This window comes from Meles meles, chromosome 10, assembly GCF_922984935.1.
Source record: "Meles meles chromosome 10, mMelMel3.1 paternal haplotype, whole genome shotgun sequence".
In the NCBI taxonomy this organism is placed as follows: domain Eukaryota; kingdom Metazoa; phylum Chordata; class Mammalia; order Carnivora; family Mustelidae; genus Meles; species Meles meles.
In genome coordinates, this window is record NC_060075.1 from 99704037 (window position 1) to 99731606 (window position 27570).

Here is a 27570-nt window from a genome sequence, read left to right on the forward strand (position 1 = left end):
TTCCTCCTCCATCCGAGCATTCTCCACTTTATGGGACTAATGTGGTATTCTAGGGTATGAGGCATTTTTGTGTGTGCAATTACAAATTAACTCATGTAACTTGTTCCGTCAATGTGCATGGTTTATCACTGCTGTTTATGTGATTTAGGGACAGGTCAGATGGTGGGGACAGTGGCCTGAGCGCCATGTCCCCTTACCATTAATCACACCCAGAGGTGACGGAACACATCCCCTCCATGCGTCTCAGGGCCCAAAAGTGAGAGATGAGGGAACTGTGTGCTGTGCATGGATATGGAAGGACGAGTTTCTCAGAAAAATGCAAAATCCCAGGAAAACGGCTTGACATTACTTGGGAGGTGATTACATTTACTGATTCAAGGACCCTTTCAGAAAACGAAGATGATTCCTGGAATAGAGTAAACTTTGGTTTACATGAAATTACTTTTCAGGGAAGATTTGATTACTTTAGCCATCCCCATTAGGATATTTTCTTTTAGGGATGCCTGGTGGCTCACTTGGTTGATGGCTGGTTCTTGATTTCACCTCAGATCACAATCTCACGGTGTTGAGATCAAATCCTGTATCGGGCTCCGCACTCAGTGGGGAATCTGCTTGAGATTCTCTTTCCCTATGCCCTTTCCTCCCGCTCTCTTTCTCTCTCAAAGAAATAAATTATTTTTTAAAGAATATTTTCTTTTAATGTAAATCTATTCTCTTCAGACTCTTTTTTTTCCCTGTCTTCAGACTCTTACAGTGAACTGCTCATATCTTAAGGGAAAATATGCAATAGTTCCTTCAGACTTTCTAGTAAAGCTCTGAACGAGCTTACTGACATTTCAGAAGGCTTCCCAGAGCGTTAGGTGAGCTCTGTGACTGCTGATCCTGCAGACTGGGCAGGGCTGTACCCACTATACAGATGGGAAAGTGGGGACAGAGAGGTCCCCTTGCTGTGTGAGATTGAAAGCCTTGTTCTTTCACCTAAAGTCACTGGGGTGGGCAAAATTTATAAAAACAAGAGCAGAGTGTTCATAAGGAAAGTTCCATCACCAACACTCCATGCTTGGTAGACGCGAGCAAAATATCAAACCTAAGTTAAGACATAACAGACAAAGAAATTTGAGCATGAGGGGCATGTGGGTGGCTCTATCGGCGAAGTGTCTGCCTTTGGCTCGGGTGTGGTCTCGGGGGTCTTGGAATCGAGCCTCAGGCAGGGCTCCCTGTTCAGTGGGGAGTCTGTGTCTCCCTCTCCACCCCAATCATGTGCATTCTCCCTGTTGCTCTCTCTCAGGTAAATAAAGTCTTTTAAAAAAGGAAACAGGATCACGAACATAAAATCCTTCAGCAAACAGAAGCTGCAGTTCAGATTTGGTCAACTACTCGGCCTCTGGAAGCTAGGCAGCTTCTGTCTCCGTGTGAGGAGGATGAAGCGAGAGCACAGAGCTAAGCACCGGCCCGTCATAGGCTGGCACCATGATTTTATTAAGGGCTGCCCTGCCCTGTGGCCTCAAGCCGCGTAAACTCTTCTTTGGAGCCAATAATGAATCTACCACATTGCAGCTTCATTCATTAACTTTGGGTTTCAGTAAAAGTCCCCCTTCATTTAAAAAGATGAAAAGAAAATACAAACAAACCCCGGAAGACACTCCATATCAGTGTATCACACTTGACCTCCTTTTACAGCTTTGCCTCGCACAAATGGACAGACCACAGAATGAGTGCCGAGGGGAAGTTCTCTGGAGGTTTAATTTCTACTTCTCATTATGAGTGAGTCTGAGCACGTTTTCATTCATTTATGCACCACTTACATTTCTTTTTCTGTGAAATTTCTATTCGTATCTATCTTGGTCAGGATGTTATCTTTATTTTAAAGATTTTATTTTTTTGAGAGAGAGACAGAGAGAGAGAGCACGAAAGTGGGGTGAGGGGCAGTGGGAGAAGCAGACTTCCACCGAGGAGGGAGTCTGATGCAGGGTTCCATCCTGGGACTCTGGGATCATGATCTGAGCCCAGGATGGGCACCTAACCGACTGAGCCACCCAGATGCCCCCACTTTTCTTGTTTTTAACTGAAGTAGAGGAGACACAGTGGTGTATTAGTGTCAGGCATACAACACGGTGAAATGACAAGTCCGTACATTATTCAGTGCTCACCACGACAGGTGTAGCGTCCCATCATGCAATGGGATTACAATATTATTGACTGCACATCAGTCACTATGCCGCACTTTCCCACTCTGTGACTGGAAACTCATACATTTCAATCCCCCTTCACCTCCTTCGCCCTCCCCCTCTCCCTCCCCTCCGACAACCGCCAATTTGCTCACTATATTTGAGTCTGTTTCTGTTTGTCTTTATTTGCTTTGCTTTTTAGATTCCACATGGAACTGAATGGACAGAAAAGATGTGTAACATATACACAATGGAATAGTACTCAGTCATCAAAAAGAATGAAATTCTTGCCTTTTGCAATGATGTGCCATCCACAGACCGAGCTAGAGGGAATCACCCTAAGTGCGGTAAGTCAGATGGAGAAACACAAACACCCCATGATCTCCCATACATAAGGCTGTCATTGTTTTTCTATTTCCAACCCCCCCTCCCCCACATTTGTCATTTGGCTTTTTACTTTGCTGATAATATTCTCTCTTCCTTCTCTCTTTTGTGACTCAATTTTTTTCCCTTGAAGTTAAATTAACCAATTTTTAATTATTATTTTTATTAACATATAACGCATTATTTGTCCCAGGGGTCCAGGTCTGTGAATCGTCAGGCTTACACACTTCACAGCACTCACCATATCGCATACCCTCCCCAAAGTCCATAACCCAACAATCCTCTCCAACCCCACCGGCAACCCTCAGTCTGTTTCATAAGTTTAAGATTCTTTATGGTTTATCTCTCTCCTGATCCCATCTTGTTTCATTTTTCATTTTTTCCTTCCCTACCCCCAAACTCCCCACTCTACCTTTCAAATTCCTTATATCAGGAAGATCAAATGATAATTGTCCTTCTCTGATTGACTTATTTCACTCAGCATAGTGCCCTCTAGTTCCATCCATGTTATTGCAAATGGCAAGATTTCATCTCTTTTGATGGCTGCATATTAGTCCATTGTATATGTATACCACATCTTCTTTATCCATTCATCTGTTGATGGGCATCTATGTTCCTGCCATAGTTTGGCTATTGTGGACATTGCTGCTATAAACATTTGGGTGCACATGTCCCTTCAGATCACTACATTTGTATCTTTAGGGTAAATACCCAGTAGTGCAATTGCTGGGTCATAGGGGAGCTCTATTTTCAGCTTTTTGAGGAACCTCCATGCTGTTTTCCAGAGTGGCTGCACCAGCTTCCATTCCCACCAACAGTGTAGGAGGGTTCCCCTTTCTCCACAACCTCTCTAACACCTGTCATTTCCTGACTGGTTAATTTTAGCCATTCTGACTGGTGTGAAGTGGTATCTCACTGTGGTTTTGATTTGTGTTTCCCTGATGCCAAGTGATGTGGAGCACTTTTTCAGGTCTGTTGGCCATTTGCATGTCGTCTTTGCGGAAATGTTTGTTCACGTCCTCTGCCCACTTCTTGACTGGATTATTTGTTCTTGGGGCATTGAGTTCGATAAGCTCTTTATAGATTTTGGATACCAGCCCTTTATCTGATATGTCATTTGCGAATGTCTTCTCCCCTTCTGTCAGTTGTCTTTTGGTTTTGTTGAATGTTTCCTTTGCTGTGCAAAAGCTTTTATCTTGATGAAATCCCAATAGTTCATTTTTGCCCTTGCTTCCCTTGCCTTTGGCAAGGTTTCTAGGAAGAAGTTGCTGTAGCTGAGGTTGAAAAGGTTGCTGCCTGTGTTCTCCTCAAGTTAACCAGCATTTCTAGGAAGTATTCCCTCCTCTCAATTTATAGATGAATGCACTCCTGTGTTCTGCTAGTACTTAAATGGTTTCAATTTTTACATCTACATTTCTGCTTGTTTTTTATCCTAGTATTTACAGTGAAAATGTAAATGATTTTATCCTTCTCTTTGGGCTCCTCCATGATCTCAGATCTCTGTATAAGTAATTTTATTTCTCCCCACCGATTTGACATGCTGCCTATATTGTATATCAATTTCTGTCTTCAGTTGGCTCTGGAGTTTCTATTGGGTTCCACTGAGTTCTCTGTGGTCAGTATAACACAGTCTGACTTACAGAGGCTTTAGAAGTTATTTTAAAACTACCCAGGCTTATCCATCACCCTGGTCTTTCAGAGTTTTCCTAGCTAGTTATTGGTTGCTTATTTTTCCAAATAAACCTTACAACTATTTTATTTAGCTCTACAACAAAACCCAATCAACATAATATTGAATCTTCACATCAATAACATGGCATGTCTTCCATGTGTATGATTCTACTTTTGTGTGTCTTTGTGGTATTTTATAATTTTCCTTATAAATGCTTTGGATATTTCCTACTAAGTTTTTGTCTGAGCTCTACCTATTTATCTATGTCATGAATGTATTTCTCCATGTTGCACTGAGAGAAAAGAATCACACAAATGAGCAATGCCCACCACAAAATTTATGCTGCCATTCTTTGCTGTTGGAAAAGTTATAATACCTAGTGCACTAAAATAAGCAAATAGGTGTGAGTAGCCAAGCCCTCTAATGTAATTAAATAGATTCCCACTCGAACACAAATGTAGCTTATAGAGTACATGGAATATTAGAAGACGTTTTCCAATAGGTTGTGGCCAAAATCGAGACTACAATTGCAGATTGATGCGTCAATGGACATTTCAAACTATTCTCAGTTGTTTAAATCTGTTTTAGAGCAAAGCAAATGGCATTGCCGATGCGGTCATGGCAGGTAAAGACTTCCTTAAGATTATACAACTCAAGGGGCACCTGGGTGGCTCAGTCAGTTAAACATCCGATTCTTGAGTTTGGCTCAGGTCATGATCTCAGGGTCATGAGATCAAGTCCCATGCTGGGCTCTGCACTGGGTATGGAGCCTGCTAAAGATTCTCCCTCCCTCCCCCTCTACCCCTTCTCTGCTGCTCACATCACAGACCCACTCTTTCTATCAAAAGAAAAAAAAATCATTTTGAAGTGTAGTTGCAGAGTTTAGGAACCGGTGGATTTCAGGATAGGAAAGAGGGCCACGTGGCCCCGAACGCATCAGCTGCTGCTGAATGTACACAAGAGATTCCAGAGGGTATAAACTCAGTTAATCTAACTAAGGATCCTCCTAATCGTGTTGACAGTACAGAGAAGTAGGAACTAAAACACCGTGCAGCTTCCAAATGTAGCATGGGCAGGTAAATGAGAAGCCATAGGCAGCGTCGTGCCTCTGTCTGGACCAAACATACAAAACCCAAACAACTTAACTAATCTACAGTCCCATTTTCTAGAAGGTCCTGTGAAGCAGTGAGAAGCTGACCTGGTTGGCAAGAAGCACCTTCGGGTTTAGTACTCACGTTTGAGCCCCTTCCCAAAGCGGACTGTGAGGTGTCCTCATCGCTGTCCACCACAGACTGCCCGATCTGCTCGGCCTGGAACACAGACGCACAGCACATCATCTCCAGGTCAACATAAGCCCAGGCAAAAAGTCATCCTCGGCAGTTGTGACACCACAAAACCAGCGTGGTTTTCAAGGCAGCAGGCTCTGACCTGAGTGGCCATGTCCCTCAGCACAGAAACCCCAAAGCCCGGAACCAAAGTGCTCACTGATCCCAAAACCGTTTTGAAATCCATGACTCAAGAGAGGGGTGTTCTTTTTGCTTCTTCCCAAGAGCATATATTTAGCTTAGAAAATATGTAATATGAAAACAGTAGTTTCATGAGTGGGAGCTGATGGGATTTGCTCACAAAACCTATGAATTAACTAGTTTGGGGGGATTTTTGAGCTTTAAATTCGGTTTACCACTGCACTGTTTATACAGAAATAATTCACCAAATAATTATATATATATATATATATAATTCACCAAATATCCCCCGATCTGTCCATAGAAGGTAAACAATAATGACATCTTGCTTCATTCTTCAAGAGGACATTTTGTGTGACAGCATGCCGGCCACCAGCTATAGCATTTGACCCCAAAATGCTAGACCCATTGTTAGGCTGAGTCTTAGGGTGATTCTTAGGTACTTTTTCAGAACCTCTGGGTTAGGGAATAAATAATGTCAAAATTATACAAAATTATCACGTTCTGAAAATAATAAAATAGTGAACTTTTAAAACACAAAGATATGAGCCCTCATCTACTTCAGCCAAATTGATATCCCTCAAATATATCCTCTGTTGGGATTTTACACACACACATACATTTTTTGTTTTGTTTTCTTTTAAGAAGGTATTGTAAAGACCTCCTTTAGCTTTAATTGCCTTGATAATTCTCCATCCTTAGTGCTCTGTCCTCTTGAGACACTTGTGGACTATCTGGCATCATAAGACTTTAGAAACCATGTAAATAATGATTACCTCCAAACCCTCTTAGTGTTAGTGCAAAAGAGTGGAATTCTGGACCTTTCAAACATGTACAGTGTGAACGAGTGAGGAAAGCCAGGGCTCTAGAAAGACAGGCTGGTTGGAACTCGGTCACTGGACCGAGGGTCAGCTCAGAGGTACGCAGCCGTCTTTCCTGTGCCTGTGAAATGAGGTGAGTCGTACGTCTCTCACCAGGCTTCTAGATTAAATGAAGTTGCATTTAGTGCATCTCAAACCATGAAGAAAAGAGAAACAAGGAAGAAGGTGATGCCCCAGACAACAAATAATCCAGCAAGGATACAACTGCGTAAGAGTTTTAGAGGGACATAAAGTAAAAAAGGAAGAGAGGAGGTATATTAGAAAGGAACAATAATCCCAGCCTGCCGAGTGGGAGCCAAGATGGCAAGACAGGAGTCCCTGCACCTGTGGCATTGTCTCAGGGTCCTCCTGGGGTGGTGTCTCCTGACAAACCCTCAGAAGCTGGACTGTCTCTTACCTCCCACACCTTAGGCATTCTTATTTTGTTTAATACAAAAGCATTTCTGAATTTTTTTTTCTGGCTTTCTGGCAGTTTCAGCTCTCAAAAAGAGGAAGACACAAGAGGACTCTTGAGTTCTCTGTGTGAGGAAATGGTAGGTTTTACTGTGAACTGGTGTCGGCAGGATGAAGGAGGACAGTGGGGAAGTATTCCTGGCAAACTTAACCTCCCAAATTCCAGGAACCAAGAAACCCAACATTGATAGAATAAAGGGAAATTCAGATGCAGAAGTCTGAATCTGTAATTTCAAGTAAACCTGACCAGGGATAAGGGAAAGGAGGGGAGGGACAGGGAAGAGAGGGTGGGGAAAAAAGGGGGACGGGAACAGTAAGGGAGAGGAGGGAAAGTTGGGGGGAGAGGAGGAGCTGGGAGGGAACGCAAGATGGGAGAAGGAAAGTGCAAAGGATCTACAGAGAAACATGCTGAGCACAGATTTTCAGAGGACATGTAGAAACAAAATAACCAGTAACGACAAAAAAGAGATTCACAAAACCAACATCAAAGCTTCAGGACATGGGAAGAGAAAATGAGCTGCACTGTGGCACTGCGTGTGGGGAACTGCCAAGGGATAGTTCAAGCTCCTGAGCCACACGGGGACCTTGGCTTTCACCCCTAGGGCTTTGGCCAGGGTGGGAGGACCAGTGTTGCAGTCTGACCCACCCGGACCTAAGCCCGGACCCTGAGCACAGTGTTTCTTTGCATTCACTGTTTCTATCAGCAGAGGGGTGTGAACCCTCCCACCCCTCAGCCTCAGGAAGGTGGGGAAAGGAGATGCACAGCCTGGTGCACAAGCAGGGGGCTCTCAGCCAGCGCCAGGCTTTCACCTGAATCCAGGTGGATGCTTCCAAACCGAGCTGACAGTATCAGAGCCCAGCATCTGCTGGACCGGTTTCGTCTTTTTTAGTCCCACTCATTAGTAAGGAGTAGTAGTACTAGCAAAATACACCCTTTAGACAGATATAATAGGGGCAAGAAGCCGCCTTTTCTCTTGCTTGTGGGAAGGCATTTATGGTTTTGGGGATTTCAGAAGCTGACTGCAAAATCTCCAGTCTTAGTCTCTGCACCGTGACCCTACTCAACAACACGGGATCCAAAGTATGACTTTATGATTTACTGAATAAAACCAATAAGAGCAATAAAATTAACTTATCACGCAACATATTCCAAACCATCCTGGGAAGACCGAAGGGAACCGGAAATTAACCAGCAAAGGGCGGTTCAACAACGGATGCCCTTCCCCACGAAGAGGTCCCAGGGCAGCGCTGAGAGGCCCTGCATGTTAAACATGTTCTAAAGGTATTCATCTGTAGGCATATGAACTGTTTCTTTCTTTCTTTCTTTCTTTGTTTCTTTCTTTCTTTCTCTCTCTCTTTCTTTCTATCTATCAACATGGCAGCAGCTCGCGTTCACTCACTCATTCATCAGTCCACAGGGTGTCTCCTGAGCCGCAGCTTCACACCAGGTACTGCGCATGTGCTGGCCACTGAGTCCCAGCTTCACACCCGAGCTGCCAGGAAGCTGCAGCTTCACATCCGGTACCGCGCATGTGCAGGAAGCGAGGCGCAACGTTACACCACACACTGCGCTTGCGCCAGCCCAGCGGCGCTCAGAGCTTCGTCCCCTACAGGCGAATACAACGCTGCCCCCCCAGCTTAGGAATCAAGGGTGGAAACAGGTCAGTCGCTGCAGTGCCTGTGGATAAGCTCCCTTTCACCCAGAGAAATGAAGAGTCCTAACAATATTTAGAAAGATTCCAAGATAGGGTGAATACAGACAATCCCAAGCAACTATTTCTCCGTAATGCAGAATCCTACGTGTATTTTAGTCCATTACCTTACTATTGCTTCTTTTATTAACTTTGAAAAATCCCAGAATTTTTTTCTTCTCTTTATCTGTCTCATCGTGGCCAAGCGAGGATTTTCTAAAAGTTTCTGGGGGAGAAGAAAAAAAAAAAAAAAAGACTGTTACTGTCAGCGCACGAAACGAGATTAAACATCACTCTCAGAATCTCAACAAATGAACCCTCCACTATTAAACTTCCAGTTTCTCCAAGACGGTAAAACGGCAACCATGTCTGTCAAAGCATTCTGAGCCACCTCAAAGCCTCCAGTCCCCTCTATGAACTCGCAGAAGGTTCTTACAACCTTCAGTGAGTTGGGTGGCATTTTTCTTGTGGTGGGATTGAACCCTGAATGTGAATGAAAAGAACCAAGAAATCAAAAAGTTCTAGGGTAGGACCGTCCACTAGAAAAAATAAAGGGAACCACATGTGCAACTAACTCTACATTCTCCAGCAGGTACAATTTTAGTGATGTGTTCTGTGTAATCCAACATAACCAAAACATTATCATCCCATCACATAATCCGTAGGAAAATGATGAATGAGATGATTTAAATTCATTTTGGTACGGAGTCTTCGAAATGCAGTGCGCAGGTCACACGGCACAACTGGGTTTGAACTGGCCACGCTTCAGGTGCCCACGAGCCACACGTGGCTCATAACTCTCGAGCCGACAGCACAGCCCCAATGACCAGGAGTGAGTCTGAGGTGAAAACTAACTAAAATAAATCAGCACCTTTCTGTTGAAGAGCCCCACTCATGTCCAGACTATGGAATGGGAGCAGAGGTTAACTCAGGGGGTGTCAAAATAATCCCATGCATCACAGGAATCCAGGATTCACGCTTCTAGATTTGCGTTCTTTGACCTCAGCCAGAATGTTGTCCTTCTTCATCACATTCTCTAGGGGTCCGTTTTTCTTTCTTCTGTTGTTTTGTTATTCTTGAGCTCCAAGTCATCTCTCCTGTCACTTCCTTATCAGAAGTAAGAGCTGGAATGAGCCCTGTCGTGTTCTGGATGGGGACACTGAAGCCCACACTTGTCAGGCAGCTGACACCTTCGCCGAGGGTGCGGAGGGACCCGCTACATCCATATCACTGAGAACCGGGGCCCACTCCAGATCTCTGACTCTGAAGGGGGCCCAGCACCCTGTGTTCACCAGTCTCCGCCCGGCCAACACCACCCTGCCATGTGAACCCAGCCCAGGGGCTCCCTTGAGAACTGGCAGAGCAGAGGTTAGGGACCTGACTTGTGCAGACTGCTTTGCCACTCCAAGCCTGATTCCTCCTGTGCAGAGGGAGTAACTAGCCTGGGACCCAGGGCGCCCTGCCATCTCTGGTTTCCATAATTCACTGGCTTGCTGACACTCCAAAGGCCACTCCAGGCCTTTGCATGAACTCATCCAGGGCTTCTCTTCCAAGGCACACAGAGATGGCAAGAGGGGAAATATTTAGGTGTTCCTAAGGGATAAAAAAATGAATTTCCCCAGTCCACTGCCAACCGCTGGAGAGTCAACTTGTCAATGCACAGGTGGAAAAGTCTGGACTGGGATTGTACATGTCTGCTGTCCAAACAGCAACCCAAACAAGGCATACCTGTCAGGTAACTTCTTTATCTGCTGGCCTAGAATTTCATACTCCAGTTAGAGAACACACACGGAAGTCAGTATGTTAGTAACAAATGCATTAACACACATCTACCCAACACAGTAAAACCCAAACACCTCTGTTCCTTAAATCACTGTGTGAGTGGCAAAGTCTCAGGTCTTAGACAGCCAAGGCTCTTGGTTATGTGCAGGTGGCCCCACCTGGGCCACTGGGGCCTTCCACACCACACAGCATCCAAACCAGTGAGCGGGGCAGCTCCAGTCATGAGGCACGTGTGCACACACATCCACATATGCACACAGATCTCACGGCTGATCCCACTGAATCCCTCCACACGAGGCACAGAGCTGTGAAAAGTAATAGAGACTATGCCACAGAGTCAAACTACGTGTAGGGAAACAACAGCAAGGGCTAATATGTGTATTCATCACTGATCCCGTTTCTAGAATTGAGTGACAGGTGGCACGGATATAGTAAAACATGTGGCATCATAGCGCCCGGTGGGTGAATGAGAGAAAGACGTGTTATTGGCACCTAGGCAATGACACCGACCACAGAGACGTCGGACTGATCAGAAAACTGTTACAGAATCGAACCTCTTTTCTTCTCTCCCTAAACAGGGACAGAGGCTGGGCACCAGCCCATGGGACTGGGAGCTCAGGGACAGCCCTGGTGCCGGAGCCTCCCTATGGTGGCCCGACAGGTGTTCTCTCATGTGGCTGCAGGCGCGTCTCTCTGGAGGAAGCAGGGGCCCCAGGCAGATGGTCTGAAGGGCAGGGGCGAGGGACTGGCGATTGTGTACTGATAGGGGCCTTCTGTGAGGCCTCCAGGACCTCGCAGACACGCAGAAGGGCTGGCATAAGGGCAGAGCAAGAGCACTTGATGGTCCCTGGTGTTTCCATCAGGCAAAGGGGCGGCAGGTGCCTGCCACACGTCAGGCCGGTAACTCCATGGATACACAGTCAGGCTGGGAGGACACGCACTCGGCCTACAACCCGGGGCTCCAGGCACACAATTTGAGCACAAAAACTATTTTCTTCAGTTTACTCCCATGTGCTAGAAGTTAAATAGCAACCAGAGCATAGGGGACAACATGCTCCATCTCTAAAAGGGACCTTCTCTTGGACATATGCACGTGATCTAGAGCACAATAAGGATGAACTGAATAGTGCAGGGGGAGGCAATGCGTGCAGGGCCCCAAATACCTGTGAGTCCAAACCCCTCACCTTCGCAGAGGAGAAAATGGAAGGTCAGAGCCATTGAGTGGCCAGAGCACGCTCACAAGCAAGTCAAGGCCAGAGGAACCCAGGCCGGCACGGGCATCCTTCACACAGGTAAGCCTCCGAGTTCCGGTCCCCAACATGGGCTGCGGGCCACGGGGGTCTCGACCAGCAGTCTCTGCTGCTGTCTGCCCACGGCCCCAAGTCAAACCAGTCCGTACCGAAGAAGGCTTCACGTACATGACTTCCCTGCTCAAAACAACTACCACTCATGGTGCTTCTTAAAAGGGAATCCTTCTGTTTGCAACATTCACCTAGACGGTGCGATGGGGTTCGTAAGAGATGAGAGCTATGGTCAGACGCAACATGCATGGACTGTGGTTGCAGACCAATGCCCACTTTTGTGCCGTTCATCTCTTTTATGTAAGAGACAAATACTGATCGGGATTTTAATGAACTTTCTGGAGACAGTGTGTGTGTGTACATGTGTCGTCCAAGAAGGTCAGAGGAATTCCAGTATATGTGTGACTATATATATCTATGCATATGTGTGCGTGTATATGTAAATGTGTGTATATTTGTGTTTGCCTGTGAAGTGTATAAGTAAGTCTCAGAGTAAATGCAAAAGCTGGGCTGACCATACGTATACTTGTCTATGGCTGAAAAGATGGCATTTCACAGTCTAGACTGCCCCAAAGTCTGCAGCAGACAGAATGGACGCCAAGGGCAGGTGAGCACAGGTGAGCACAGGTAGAAGGGAAAACTGTGTGTCTCTGGCATGTGCCCCTTCCACTGCACCCTAAAATTCCGTGTTCCAAAGGGACCCATTTTCTACCCCAGCCGCCTTCATCTACACTGCAAATTCTCACAACGAGGGACATTCTCTCAGGCAACCAGGAGTCAAGAGACCAAACCAAAGCCTCACGTCAGCTGACGAGAAGCCCCTAGTAGGGCTGCAGGGCATGGCGCACTCCTTCAGACCCAGCACGTGAGCATCACTTCCATGCATCGTCCTAGCCCAGAGCCATGCAAAGCCCAGGCGGGCCGGAACGGGCTCACTGTACCTTGACAGCTCAGGGAGGGCTCCGACTGAGTTTTGGTCAGAAGAACTGGAAGAAGCAGGCAATGAGAGAGTGAGAGCAAGCTTCCGAGGGGCAGTAGCATGTGACCACGGCCGCAGCCCCTCGGTGAGCCTCGAGAGGGGGATGTCTGGGTCCCCGCAGGAGAGGCGAAGGGTCCTGGCCCTGGATGCCAGGCTGCTAAGCTCTCCTGTGGAAGCAGATGGCAGCAAAGCCTTCTGCTGTTCCAAGCTGCTGCCACGAGGATTTCTGGAGGAGGCGGGACCCTGCCTGGTGACAAATCTCCCCCCACCATGGGCCTTGTCCCTTGGAGCAGCTGCTGGCTGCGGAGGGGCTGTAATCCAATAAGGGCCACAAGGACAGGGCTCCCTACAGGCGTCTTCCGGAATGTTTTCCTTTCTTCTCAAATACTTGACTGCCGGTAGGGATAAAGGCATTTGGCAGTGATGAGAATCAAAGGCTTCACGCCCGGCGTGGCACATAGCCCAGTTCAGTCCAGAGGAAAGGGCTGCTGGCCACTGGGCTGGAGCCGGTCACCTACCGTGCTGGCTGTTGTGCCTTTCTTTCCCGGGGAGGGTACTGGGGTCCCAGACAGAAGGGTCCCTCAGAGGGCACCCAAGGCAGTGACAGGCACTCAGGGCTCAGGTGCTTCCAAAGCTGGCAGCCAGGATGGCTGCATATGTGTGTCCTTCCCTGTGTGGAGGTGGAAAGACGGAGCCCTAGCCCAACAGAGGTCCCCTCCCTGAACACCTCAGCTCTGTGCTCTGGACCACCGCGAGCTTCCTAGGATCCATGCTGTTTGGGGCACCAGATTTTATAGGACTTTTCCCAGGGAACAGGTTTCACGTCTACATTTCAAGATATATCTGAGAATTGACCTGTGACAGAAATAGTTGTTTGTAAGGCTTTTTTCTTTCACAGACTTGTGTGGGATAGTTTTTCCCTCCCTCCCTCCCTTCCTTCCCCTTTCTTTTCTTTTTCTTCCTCCCTTCCTTTCTTTTTCTTTCTTTTCTTTTCTTCCTTTCTCTTTCTTTCCTCATTCTTTCTCTCTCTCTTCTTTCCTTCCTTCCTCCCTCCCTCCCTCTTGCTAAATGAAGTCTGTTTTTCTAAGAGGCACAGAAACCACATTTATAGAGGCTGATAGAACCAGGCAGACATACTAGCTATATCCAGGCCCGTGTAGCAGATGCTGGGAATAATCTTGTCTGAGTTTTAAAAAGATGCCACATAAGGCACAAGATGCATTGCTCTCAAATGTCAGAGAACTTTTTTTGAAATGAGACAGGGGGTCCAGAACCTCTAGAGGATTGGGGGAAGGAGAGGAGGCTCGATGACGATCATTGATTTTTGCAACAAAATTGGTAATAAGTGGGGCACCTGGATGGCTCAGCTGGTTAAGCGTCTACATGCTCAGCAGGGAGCCTGCTTCTCCCTCTCCCTCTGCTGTTCTCCCCTGCGCTCTCTCCCTCTGCTGTTCTCCCTGCTCATGCACATGCCCTTTCTCTCTCTGCAGTAAATAAATAAAATCTTAAAAAAAACTGGTAATAAAAGATTTTCATGGGAGAATTTGAAACAAACTATAGAAAAACATGAAAACATGGAATGTATTTCAACAACCCAACCTATTCTGTATCTGAGGAATAAATAAAAGATCGCAGATATCAAATGACCCTCATGAAAACAAGGCACATTTATGAAGTTCACTTTAATAATGCTTAGGTCAAGGAATATTCATTTATTTTTTTCTCTACTCATTCATTTATTTAGTTCGGTCTGACAGCTGTTTCCAAAGAGTCTGCCCTTTGGGTCAATCAGAGATCTCTGCTCACACACACACCAGTCTCTGTGCCAATACCTGGCCTCTCGAGTGGCCACTCGCCCCAGCAGGTCTGGGCCCTTGGGTCAAGTACCAAGTTCACACAAGAAGTCAGTCATCTCTGGCTCACTGGTGAGGAAGCCCAAAACAGCATCGTGAGCTGTGTTCAGGGACTGATCTCCTGATCTCTAATTCGGGCAGCTTTAGAAAAAGAGCTAAATGTGTTTTGTCACTGTTTTGTGTGTGTGTGTGGGTGTGTGTGTGTGTATTGTTTTGTTTTGTTTTTTTAAATAAGTATTTTATTTACTTATTTGAGAGAGAGAGAGAGAGCATGAGCAAGGGGAGAAGCAGAAGGGCAAGCAGACTCCCTGCTGAGCAGGGAGCCTGACTCAGGACTCGATCCCAGGACTCCGAGATTGTGACCTGAGCCGCAGGCAGACGCTTAACCGACTGAATCACCCAGGGACTCCTTTGCCACTGGTTTTGACGATGAGCAATGTCTGAGACTTAGGGGCAGTTTCTGGCAACTAAATAAGAAATCCAAGAGAGGATGGTTCACGTGCTACAGCTGTTTCTTCACTTACCTCGCGGAAGCTCACAGGAGACAGGGTGATGCTCAGAACATGGTCAGGATCAGGTTGGGGGGAGAGGCATAATTACAAATGAGGGGAATGGGGACAAACAAACCAAATTTATTTTCTGCCCACTTCAACTGTGCTTTGGACAACACTTAGGTTGCCTGAAAATTCAAGTACCCGTCTCTGCCAGGCACCTCAAGTGTTCACAGGCAGTGATGTGCTCTTACGGGGCAGGTGTCAAAGACGCAAGGTGGTCTCACCTCGTTTGTTGTCCCACGCATAAAGCTCCTTTATCCCCAGCTCATTGAGGGACTTGGAAAGTTCCAGCTCCTCCCCGGCAATGTTGTCCCTGAGGAGAACCACGTGCTCTGGGCTGACTTCACACTTTGCACAGATGACGGGCAGAATGTTCTGGAGCGGCACTTCGGGGCTCACACGCACAACGGCCTTTTGGGTTCGCAGGTAATTCACTACCAAGCGCACAGATTTCTGGAGGGACACCCCAGACAAAAGAATGCGGTAAGTGTGTGTTCCCACATGGCCTCACCCTCTGCTTATAGGCTCGAAATGACCACGGAAATGTTTTGTGCAGCCTGAGCCCCTTTGTGCAAAAGTCAATGGGTGTGGGAGAACTGCCATACTGAGAAGTACACAATAAACACCTGGCATAATACACTTCCTCAGAATCTCTCACCGAGGAACTAACAGCTAAAAACACAGTGGAACGGACATTGTGAGGGGTTTGGGCTTATCATCAAACACATACGCCACTTTTCCAGGATCGCAAACAGACCCGAACACAAGGCGCTCATGTAGATTTTATGAAGGAAGATAGTTTCAAAGTGTCCTGAACAATTCAATCTAAAGAAAAACCCTAAAAAACCCAAGATATCAAAGTTTTAGTTAAGTATCCAAAAGACCCACATAAATATATTAATATCTATGTAAATATACATAGTGTATATATGTCTGCGTATACATACATATATGTATATTACACACACATATATTTAAGCTAGAAAAATATAACTGACAGACAACATATACGTATAATAGCCATATAATGATGGGCACCATAATCAGGAAAAAAAGTCAGTTTGACTAAACCTGATGCTAACTGTCTACTGATAAACTGGCCCCCCCCCCAAAAAAAAATTAGTATGCCAAAGTTTTAGGCAGTCAACTTTTTCCTGGCCTTTACTGACATAGCATTGTCTGAAAATGCCGGAGAAGGGCCACGGCAAGTGTGGGCTTGCCCCTTTCCAGAGCACAGATGCCCCTTTCCAGAGCAGAGATGCCACCAGTTAAAATTTATTAAGCCCCCAAATGTAAAAATTGATAGAAGATGAGCTGTTGGCCAAACTGCCATTTTTAGAAGCAGAAAAATCTAGTAAATAGTCCCAAGAAATCTAAAAGCTTTTTTTTTTTTTTTTTTTTTAAGATTTTATCTATTTATTTGACAGAGAGAGACACAGTGAGGGAACACAAGCAGGGGGAATGGGAGAGGGAAAAGCAGGCTTCCCGCCAAGCAGGGAGCCTGATGTGGGGTTTGATCCCTGGACTCTGGGATTATGAGCTGAGCCAAAGGCAGATACTTAATGACTGAGCCACCCAGCCACCCCAAGAATCTAAAAGCTTTTAACTGGAGCTCAAAATCCACAGCAAAGGCTTACGAAAAAGTACCATCAGGAGCTGGAGTTCATTTTAATCAAAAGTCAAAAGCCTGAGTTACATCTATGTCTAAGATATGCTCCATGTGCAACGAGGAAACATTTCTGATGTCAGTTTCTCCAAAGGGATCCGATGTCAGTTTCTCCAAAGGGACCCGATGTCAGTTTCTCCAAAGAGACAACTTCTGTTACTCTTCTCTCTAGGAAGAAGTTCAAATCTTTCCCATTCCCCATGGCTTCCTCGGACAAGAAGACCTCTAGAACTGAGGGAGAATGGCTGTAACTAGTTCAACAAGGTAGTGACTGGTTACCTGTGGTTATTTAAAGTTGAATTAATTAACATTAGATACAATTAAATGCTCAGTTTCTCAATCACACTGGCTGCACTGTACCTGCTTAAAAGCCTCATGTGGCCAGGGGTGACCCTTTCGGAAAGTTTAGAATGATAAACCATCTCCTTCTGTGTAGAAGGTTCCAAAGGCTACTTCTGCTCTAGACTGATCCCTCTTCTATAATATCCAAAGGAGCAAAGATACAACCGTGAATATTATTAAAGTTGGCTAATTTCCATCTTCTGAAAGAAGCTCAGTTTAGAGTTTAATTTTGGGTAGCAGGGAAGTAGACATTTTAACAGCTGTATGCATATGTTTCTCAGATAAGAGGGGTTCCACCAGCCCCCCTCCTCAGCTCCTCGGCCACAGGTGTCTCATATGCCCTCAGATACAAAGGGTCTCCCTCTTCCTACTGACCTCAGGTGCCTTGGGTGGGGCAGGCTTCACCTTCTCTTCGGGAACTTTCTCTTTGAGAAATACAGTGTGCACATTCAGGGTCCCAACTAAAGTATTTGGCTTAAAACTCAAAGGCTGTTGGGTTTCCGAAGACCGGATCTCGAGGGCGTGGTGGGATGGGTTCAGGTGGTTCTGGAGGCAGAGCTCAACCAGTAGGTCCATCATCGCATGGCTGGAAAAGGGAAGCAGATCACATTAATTAGGAATGATTTTACCCTCCCCCTTCGGTCAAGCTGAGTAAGGGTCAAACCCATGCGCCAGTAGGTGAATGAGCAAACTGGTCATGCATATGACGGGCAACCAGGGCTCATGGGTCCCTGGTGCAGGGCTGGTCAGCGTTTCCTAACATCTCCAACACCAGTCAACAAAATGCCTGGAAGAGCAACCATCAGAGCTGGGACAAGAGTTGTCTGTAGTTATGTTCACGGCCATGTTGACTGGAGTCCTAGAAAGTTAATCAGCACAAGTAATACTACTAAAGATTAAATTTTCGATGATTCAGCAATATAATGGCTCTTAAAAAGTGAAACATTGGGGCGCCTGGGTGGCTCAGTGGGTTAAGGCCTCTGCCTTCGGCTCGGGTCATGATCCCAGGGTGCTGGGATCAAGCCCCGCATCGGGCTCTCTGCTCAGCGGGGAGTCTGCTTTCTCCTCTCCCTCTCCCTCTGCCTGCCTCTCTGCCTACTTGTGATCTCTATATGTCAAATAAATAAATAAAATCTCTAAAAAAAAAAGTAAAACATTTAAAAAGATTTTATTTCTTTATTTGAGAGGGAGAGAGACAGAGAGAGAGAGAACAGGGGAGAGGGATAGGAGGAGAGGGAGTCCAAAGTAGACTCCATGTTAAGCACAGAGGACAACTTGGGGTTTGATCTCACGACCCTGAGATCATGACCTGAGCTAAAACCAAGAGACAGTCGCTCAGCCAACTAAGCCACCCAGGTGTCCCCAAACTGAAAATTTTAAATTGAAGATGATAGCTAAAAAAAGTGTGCCTTTTTAAAGACAAAAAACCCCCAAACATAAAAACAAAAACTGAGGAAAATGACCTTGTTTGGATGTCAAAACTTGTCATCATGCTCCCCGTCACAGGGAATTGCTTACCAAGGGAGGAGCATAAAAATTCAGATCACTCCTAAGAATTTCTTTTGCCTCTTTTATATCTCCCTGGCAGAAGGTTTTTATATTTAAAGCTGATTTCTCTTTCCCTAAATTTCCCAAGCAATGGAGCCTACACCTCTCACAAAAGCATAGGTCTTTCCTGTGATCTATTTTTCAATCAGGAACTGACAGGACAATTATTTCAGGTCTTATTTATGCTTTCCAGGTGCCTGGGGATGCAGGTGTGCAGATCACAGACTCCCAGTTCTTCTGTGAACACACAAGTGACAACTGCCCTGCTGCAGCCTGGGCACCCGTCACTCACCCCGAGGGCTGTGGGCTGCTGGGGGCAGTGACTCCGGACAGGAGAAGCACAGGCAGAGCCCCAAGCCAGAGCGAGTCCCCAAAACACCGTACTGCTCATTCAACTGCTACAACTCGAAATTAATCTCAGATTGATACAAAATAACTCAGCACTTCTGCTGGGTCCGGGGACTCTGATGGGGCGTTTGTGGGGCCAAGGCAGTGTGCATGCTCACAAGGGCCCTAGCACACCTGGCCACACCAGTAATAACACTGGGAAAACCGTAAACTCTGATTCCTTCTACTCAGGGTGGGGTGGGGTGGCAGAAGTCATCTTTATTCCAACCACAAGCTTAATGCAATGCAACAAACAAGGTCTAAGACATGAGGACATTCCTCTGAGGCTCCTCAGTAGAGAAAACAGAGTTCTAACGATGCTAAGATGACTTCTACTATTGGTCACTGCTCCGTGTGTATCCATGATGCCAGTCATGTGCTTCCCTTCTGCGCCACCTAGATTGAGAGGCAAGGTCTCCGGGAAAAGGCAGAGCGGGCTTGGGACCCTGGTGCGTCTTAGGCTCACTCCTTTCCTGTCTCTGTCTCCACCCACATTCAGCGGCTGCCTCCACCCATAGTCGGCTTGCACCCTTTAAACACACCCAAATAAACTGTCAAATGGGTATTTGAGTTAATCTTAGACGGGAAACCACAAAGAACACAAAAGCTACTCATGTTACTTTCTGTTCTTTTAATACACTAATTGGCAACACATCTGAAACATTGAATTAGATGCTCAGAAAGGGAGCGGCCAGCTCCAGGGGAGAGCGCATGTTTCTCCATCAGGGAGAACAACCCCGTCTCGCCATCATGGAAGCCAGTAGTTATTGAACGTGCCAGCATACTGAGGTACCCATTTTCTGGCCCAAATAATGGGGTACCCAAATCTCTGTGTGTCTGGTGGATTTCCCCCCAACTCGCCTGGTCCATTCTGGCTTCCTCTAGTTCATTTAATGCATGATGAGTTTCTTCCAGTGACATTCTCAGCAGGTGGAAGTGGAAGCAGTTTCTGAACAAAATGTTTGGGGTGGGGAGGGGGGAGGGGAGGCACAAGGCAAAGTTCTCAAGCAGAAGATTCTATGTCCTGGGGGACTATCTCCTCAAATTTACTATTAAAGAAAAAAAAAACAGTAACAAAATAAAACCCCATAAGAGCATGATCATAAAACCCAACACCAGATGCCCAGTCCAGCCATGATATGTGCTTAAACTGTATGAAGACCTTGGTGGCCATTACCCATTCAACTTAGACAAGCAAATTGGACATCATCCTTCCCCAGTGGCAGGAACCCAAGCCAGGACAGAGGGGTTCCCACAGGGAAGGAAGGAAGTTTGGGGCTGAGAGGAGCTCAGGTTTTGGCAGCTGTCTTTCTCTCCTTCAGGCCATCTGCAGCTGTGACTCCCAGAGGGGTGCGGCATCCTGACGGGACCGAACTCGGGCTGCACTTGAGAAGCTGGATACTCACCAGTCCAAACACAAGGACCTGGGTCCAAAAGCACGAGGTCATCTTGCAACACTTCCTGCAGGGTAGGCCACTTTGTGTGACCCTGCTGCAGGCTCATTTATAACACGACCAGATTCACTACTTTTCCACTACATGCTTTTTAGGATCACGCCCATGCAAAATGAGGTGGGAGGCGCAGCTGGCCTTTTAGCCTCTGAAAAGCGGGTGAGAGGTGGGCTGGCCCACCCCAGTTAATCTGCTTTCTTGGCTGGCATTTAAAATGCCGAATTCCCAGGAGTACTCCAGTTCTTCCAAAGCTTCTTTGAAGCCCCTGGAAAAATTTACCCAGAAAGAGAGAGAAAAGGCAAAGCACAATGGCAGTGCCCAAAAATGGACAGAGGTGCCACCTGTACAGATGGCAGAGGTCAGCAGCGTCTCTCACTGGGTGTCAAGGGGCGCCCTCCATGGGGTATCAGCTGGTCCCTATGCCCCCAGGTCACAGGAAAGAACCTTCCAGAGACTGAAAGACGTTGCCTGCTACGCACCCACACTCTCATCCCCTCCTGAGCCTGACCGCTCCTCGCCTCGCACCTGCTCGTGGATGCAGTGGCATGTGCCTCGGATCTGCAGGTCTGCACACACCTGCCCTTCTGAGGTTCCCATGGTGGCAGGGTGGTTCAGTGAAGGCCCCTGAGGGGAGCTTCTGGGACAGAGTCCGAGCACCGCCACTCCCTGCTTCTCAGACCTGCCTCTCCGTGCCTCAGTTTCCTTACTGGTGAGGGTATACAGACAGTGTCCACCTGCTAGAGACTTAAATGAATGAACACTTGAAAGGCAGCGAGCATAGCACCAGGCATGTGGTAAGTGTGATATGTTTGCAAAATATGTGAGTTCATTTGTTCCAGTCTTTTCTGCATGGGGCCTCTGTGTGGTGAGATGTTTTAGCTGGCTCAGAGCAGAGCATCCCCTGTCTGTATGTGGCTAAACCGCTCCCCCTCCTGCAAATACCGAGATAGCCCAACACGCTTGAAGTAACATCCTTGAGACCTGTACCATCAAATTCCCACAATCTTACAATGAAAGAAAACAGGGCAACTAGATACTCTCCAGAATGTCAAAGAAGAATCGGGTGTATTAAGGAAGTTGACTAGACCATCCCTGATAGTCTCAGAACCCGCAGCACACCCCCTAGGCCTCCGTGGACACCCAGCATTAACACCGCTATGAACAGAACTGTGCCCTTCCCAAAGTGATGGTGAATCCCTAACCCCCTGTTGACTGTATTTGGAGATGGGGCCTCTAAGGAAGTAATTATGGTTACATGAGTCACAAGGGCACTGATAGGATGGGATTAGTGTCCGTACAAGAAGAGACCCAGAGATCTTGTTCTGTGCACCCAAAGAAAAGAGGTCACATGAGCACAGGGAATGATGGCAGCTGTCTATGAGCCAGGAAGACATTCAGAAGGAAAGCTACCCACTGGCACCTCGACTTTGGACTTCCAGCCTCCAGAGCTGTGAGAAACCATGTCCGTTGTGGAAGCCCCCAGTCTGTGGTATTTTAAAGAAGCCCGAATACAACAAAAATAACCAACTTTGCGGGCTTTCTCTCTCTCTCTGATCCCAAGTAATAAAGAGGAATGACCACTCAAAACCATGTTGATAGTGGTTGAGGGGGTCATGAGGCAGATCTCTGGGGCTTTCTCTTCGAATTTCTCCTCAATATCCTTTTCCCCTCCAGACTCTACAATCTGTTGGTCCCCAGAATGTCTCTTAAGTGCTCAGAATATAGGGTTGCAATTTATTCCCTGGTATTTATGGTGATCTCTATTTTTAAGTTTAAAAGTACATAATTTTTTTCTACATCTTTCTTTAAAAAAAAAAACACAAAACACTATGACTGTCCAAATGTGTGTAGACACCACGAAACGTTTTGGCAGGAGTCTGCAGCTTTGATAAGAAAAAGCAGCTCCTTTTTCCTGTGCGTTTTTCTTTTTCTTCTTATGATTTTTTTTTAAATCCTCACTGAGAGCTCGGCAGAATGATGGTCAGCCTGTGCCTGCACCCCTGCCCCAAATGCAGAGGTGCTTGGGACTCAAGGAAGTGAACAAGCTCTTGGGGACCACACGGCTGGGACAGGTAAGTCAGGGAGGGCACGTCCCATTTCCGTCATGCTGGGCCAGGTGACGCGTCACCCCTCTCTGGGACGCACTTCTAGCTAAACTGCAAAGCCTGCCTTCATTCTGGAGCTGCAACCACGACCCATTCCTACAGCCTTCTCCCTGCCATCGAGCCAGCATGACCCTGGGCTCCCTCTCAGGGACGCGTGCTCATCTTGGTACATCTAGCAGAGACCATGTCCTGCAGCTGGGGCTCTCAAAGATTAACTAATCTGAAAGTTTGGGCATGGTCAAAGTCCAATTGCTGGGCCTCTCCTCAAGGTTTCTAAGTCATTAGCACTGGTCTGGGAATTTGCATTTCTACAAAGTTCCCAGGGATGCAGTCGCTGTTGGTCGGGGACATCACTTTGAAAACTAGTTTACTCCTCCTACTCATGAAATGAGCATTTCATGCATTGATTAGATAAATGGGTCCCTCGATGCTGAGTTTACATGTTACATTAAGGTAGCTGGTTACGGGGTTGCCTGGGTGGCTCAGTTAAGCATCTGACTCTTGGTTTCAGCTCAGGTCAGGACCTCAGGGTCTTGAGATTGAGCCCCTCATCTGGCTCTGTGCTCAGCAGGGAGTCTGCTTATCCCTCTCGCTTTGCTTTTGCTTTTCTCTCTCTTAGAGAATAAATAATAAAAATCTTAAAAAAACAAAGGTAAGTACTTCTGGACATGATGTTAAAATGAACACACTTAATTTGCATGTACAGTCCTTAGTTTTTTTATGTGGAACCAAGACCGATCAGTGGCCCCAAGCTGTAAGGCAAATTCTGGCTACCGAGTCAGAGCAAGTCCTGGGAGAAAGTGCAGTCTTGCAGCTTTGTGTAGACCAGAGAGGCAACATACAGCACGATATAAGCAGGGCCCTCCGAAAGGTGGCCCCTATGGACAGGGTCAGGGATAAAAGAACACCGGAACACGGCAGAAACACCCAAAGGACGATGGAGAGACTAGGAGATGGAAGAAACCACAGGCAGAGAAGTCTGTGGGTCAGAGGCAGAGCTCTAGGCTCAAGGCTAGAGTCACCGATAAGAATCTGGTCTTAGGGAAGCCTGGGTCCTCGGGCTGTCACGTGAGGCTGGAGGGAAGCAGACAGCCGTGAAATGACCAGGGTACCTTCATCCCACGTACAAGTCAGAAGCCCAGTCATCAGGATGACAGCATCCAGTCCCCCAATCCTGACGGCTCACCCTCACAAAACCCAAATGCAAGAGTTCGTACGTGATCGAGCGAGAGACTGGGGTCTCTCTCAACTGGAGAGACCTGCCTTCCCTAAGGCATTCTGCTTTTCAAACTGCGCAGAAAATAACGACAGTTGGAGCATCTTGACCTAGAGAGAAATGTGCCGAGGCTGGGAACCTGGCTGTTTTCCTGGCCACGTGTGATATCATGAGCTGTTACCTGGACAGGTGAGGACAGGTGATATCAACATGGAGTGCACACTGGGCAGACAGATTCCTGCCACGGTAACTTGTGCTCTCTCTTAACTTTGACCTCACCATCTCTGACCTGCACCTTCGGAGTCTGGAGCCTCCTGTGTCCAGGTCATATGCAAGCAGACCTTGGCCGTGCACTTCTCACTTGGCTGCTGAGCCAATGTGCCCTTTTGGGGGTTCTGGCACACAGCTCAACGATCTTTAAAGTCAGGTTAGTGTTTATTTTAAATGTGTATGTGATATTTGGATGCTATTATTTTTCTAAAGATTTATTTATTTTAGAGAAGGGGGGAAGGGCAGAAGGAGAGGGAGAGAGAATTGCAAGCCTACTCCCTGCTGAGCGTGGGGCCTGACATGGGGCTTGATCTCCTGACTGTGAGAGCATGACCTGAGCCCAGGTCAAGAGTTGGATACTTAAGCAACTGAGACACCCATGCGCCCCTGACACTTTTTAATAGAAGACGACGGTCCCCTATATTTGAGGAAAATTAATGTTCTGACATGTCAGTTTCCTTATGACTTGCCTGCCACTGGAACAGAGCCTTGTGTCCTCTGGGGCCTGTGTCACTTTGTTTGATTGAGACCTGGGGAACTCGGCATGGCCCACAAGACACAGCCGCCACCCAGTCCAGGCCCTTGTAAATCCCTTTTTCCATTCATGTTCCAGTAGCACTGAGTTCCCCATTTTTTGCACAAAGAAATGTCTTGCAAATGAGAATTATTTCCTTCTGCTGCTCTCTGGGATATCTTCCTCCCAGTTGCTTCAGAAAAGTTAGGTGTTCGGTATGTATTTTGCTCAATAAACAAATGACTATTTTCTTTCTTCTTTCTTCCTCCTTCCTCCTTTCTTTCCTTTCCTCTCCTCCTTTCCTACCCCTCCTCATTTCCCTCCCTTCCCCTCCCTTCCTTCCCTCCTTTTCACCTTTTCTTTTCCTTCCCCTTCCCTTCTTCCCTCCCCCTTCCTTCCTTCCTTTTTTCTCTTTCTTTTGTTCTCTATCTCTCTGTCCCTCTTTCTTTCTCTCCCTCCCTTCCTTCCTTTCTTTCATAGATATTAGGATCCACAGAATAAGAGCTCCTGTCTCTATGACTGTATCACACCAAATCCCAACCAGTAACGGCACCTGCTGTGGGTTTAGCAAGGAACACAGCTTTTCACGGGAGCAGTGCACAGTTTATAACCTGTGGTCGCCCCATCACCACCTGATTTGCTCACAGTGCAGATGCTCAGGAAGAAAATCCAGTAGCACCTGGAGTCTGATGATCACAGTCTGCACATGACAGACATTCTATCACTGTCTTTGTTCTTGGGTTTCGCCCAAACAAGCAAGCAAATGAAGCCTTCATCCGGCAGAATCATTTCAGGGAGGTGGTCCCTAGAAGCAGCGAGCTAAGACCCGGATGATCAAACAGGTTCCCGGGGCTGAAGGGAAAGGTGATCCAATGAGACCCACTTCAAGCCACAGTGACCACAGGGGGCTGTGTGTCCTGGGAATGTTCTCTGAGAGGACTTCAGGGCAGTGAAACTCCTCTCTGAGGAACTACCGTGGTGGACACAGATCCGTCTATGTGTGTCCAAACCCACAGCACATAAAACATTACGAGTGGACCCTGGTGTCACCGACAGACTCTGGGTGACGACGATATGTCTATGCAGGTTCACCGATCGTAAGGGGCACCCACTCTGCTGGGGGATGTTGATAATGGGGGAGATTGTGGGTTGGGAGGAAGGTATGTGGGAAGTCTCTGTACTTCCCTCTAATTTCTGCTAGGAAACTAAGACTGTTCTAAAAAAAAATGAGCTCTTCTAAAAAAAGATATTCTTCAAACAAAAATGTAAATCAAATGAAACCAAAGCAACCTGTCAGCCAGTTATTTCCAGAACAGTCTTCTCCTGGCCGACTCCCCAGCACCAGAAATGTCTTGTTTAACATCACCTCCTTAACTTGCTGAGTATCAGAGAAGACCAGGCTCCCTTCGGCTCTGGGAGTCTCGAGGAGCAAGGGGCTTCACCAACACCTGGAAGGGTAGGGCGGAAGAAGGACACCCCAGAGCTGCTCAGAGCTCACAGCCTCCCTCCCTTCCAGCATGGAGCCGGTGAGCTCTCTCCGGAAGGAACGTGCAGACCCAACACCCACGTTATGAGAGCCTGGGCTATCTGATAAGCACCAGGACCTAAAAACTCCTGCACTGTTGTAAGCATGTCTACTGTGAAGAATCACAAGAATGAATACAGAGGGAGATTTCCTGTATTCTGCAAAGGAAATGTTTGCCTTTTCCTGCCCCAGGCCCCTTGGGCATGCATACCAACTTGGACCTGACTACTTTATCACAGCAAAAGACAGCCCCAACACTCTAGAGACTGACACACTGTACGAAGCTCTCTTTTGCCTAAGGGCATTTTCTTTTCAAAGATCTTCTCTTTAAGTGTGTCCCAACCGATATGATGGAGTTGGTGGCCTCCTCCGACCATCCCCATGCGGCGCTGGTAACACCATTCCTAATCCTATGCCAGAGCACTTCCCTTAAGAACGGCCCAGAATATGGAGGCACCTTGGGTGGCTCAATTGGACTCCTGATTTTGGCTAGATCGTGATCTCAGTCTCCTGAGGCCGAGCTCTGCACTGGGCTCTGGGCTCTGTGCTCAGTGGGGAGTCGGCTTGAGTTTCTCTCATTCCCTCTGTACTTCCCTCTTGCTCTCTCTCTCTCTAAGGTAAATAAATGAATCTTAAAAAAAAAAAAAATGGCCCAAAACGCAGATTCTCAGGTCCTAATCTCTGTAAGAACAGACTGGAATTTATAGTTAGGTTTCCAAATTCCAAAGACACTTTAAAAAAGAAAAAAAAATCTGTCCTATGCAGAATACAATCCTCAGACAGCGATTACTAATGTTTCCTCTTGGGGAATCTTTCATATCAGGAAAAAGCACAGGTAAGGGGCTGATTATAAATGATCAGCTGCTTGTTTGTCTCATAAAAAGCTGGGCACGTTCTCTAATAAAACAGAAAAGAGAAACCACATTGATTAGCAATTAGCAGATCTATTTTAAGCAAGTTGGGGACTGGACTTCAGCCGGTCTGGTATCATTAAAGAGTATGACACATGAAACCAAATCCCTCGGCAAGCAGCTGCTGAATCAGCACCAGCCACAACGCCAAGGTCCCAGTTAAGGCAGCTCAGGGGCTGCAGCTCTGATTCACTTAATCCTGCAGGAAGCCTGGGAGGAGGGATTAGAATTTACTGCTGAAGAAGAGGAAAGTGTTTCAATGCTGGATCCTTAAGGAGCTGCATGTTTTCTCATTACTACACGGCCACCTTACAAAGTGGTAGCTTCTACTTTGTAAAGAAAAAAGAAAAATTAAAAAGACGCAATATAAGAAAGTGTTCCGTTTGGAAATGGTTTTCAGGGTTTAAGGAGCTGCATGTTTTCTCATTACTACACGGCCACCTTACAAAGT

The 27570-nt window shown here is 46.8% G+C and overlaps 1 protein-coding gene across 7 annotated transcripts in view; it reads right to left on the reverse strand.

Moving 5' to 3' along the window:
* The window catches only part of COBL (cordon-bleu WH2 repeat protein), a 260852-nt gene that overhangs the window by 132514 nt on the left and 100768 nt on the right, over positions 1-27570 (reverse strand). For all 7 annotated transcript variants that reach the window (XM_046020837.1, XM_046020832.1, XM_046020833.1 and 4 more), the window contains exons 3-6: positions 17568-17778; positions 15409-15637; positions 8844-8941; positions 5460-5534 (exon numbers count right to left, since the gene is read on the reverse strand). In XM_046020837.1, coding sequence (XP_045876793.1) covers positions 5460-5534; positions 8844-8941; positions 15409-15637; positions 17568-17778 — 613 coding nt within the window. The remainder of the gene's footprint in view (positions 1-5459; positions 5535-8843; positions 8942-15408; positions 15638-17567; positions 17779-27570) is intronic.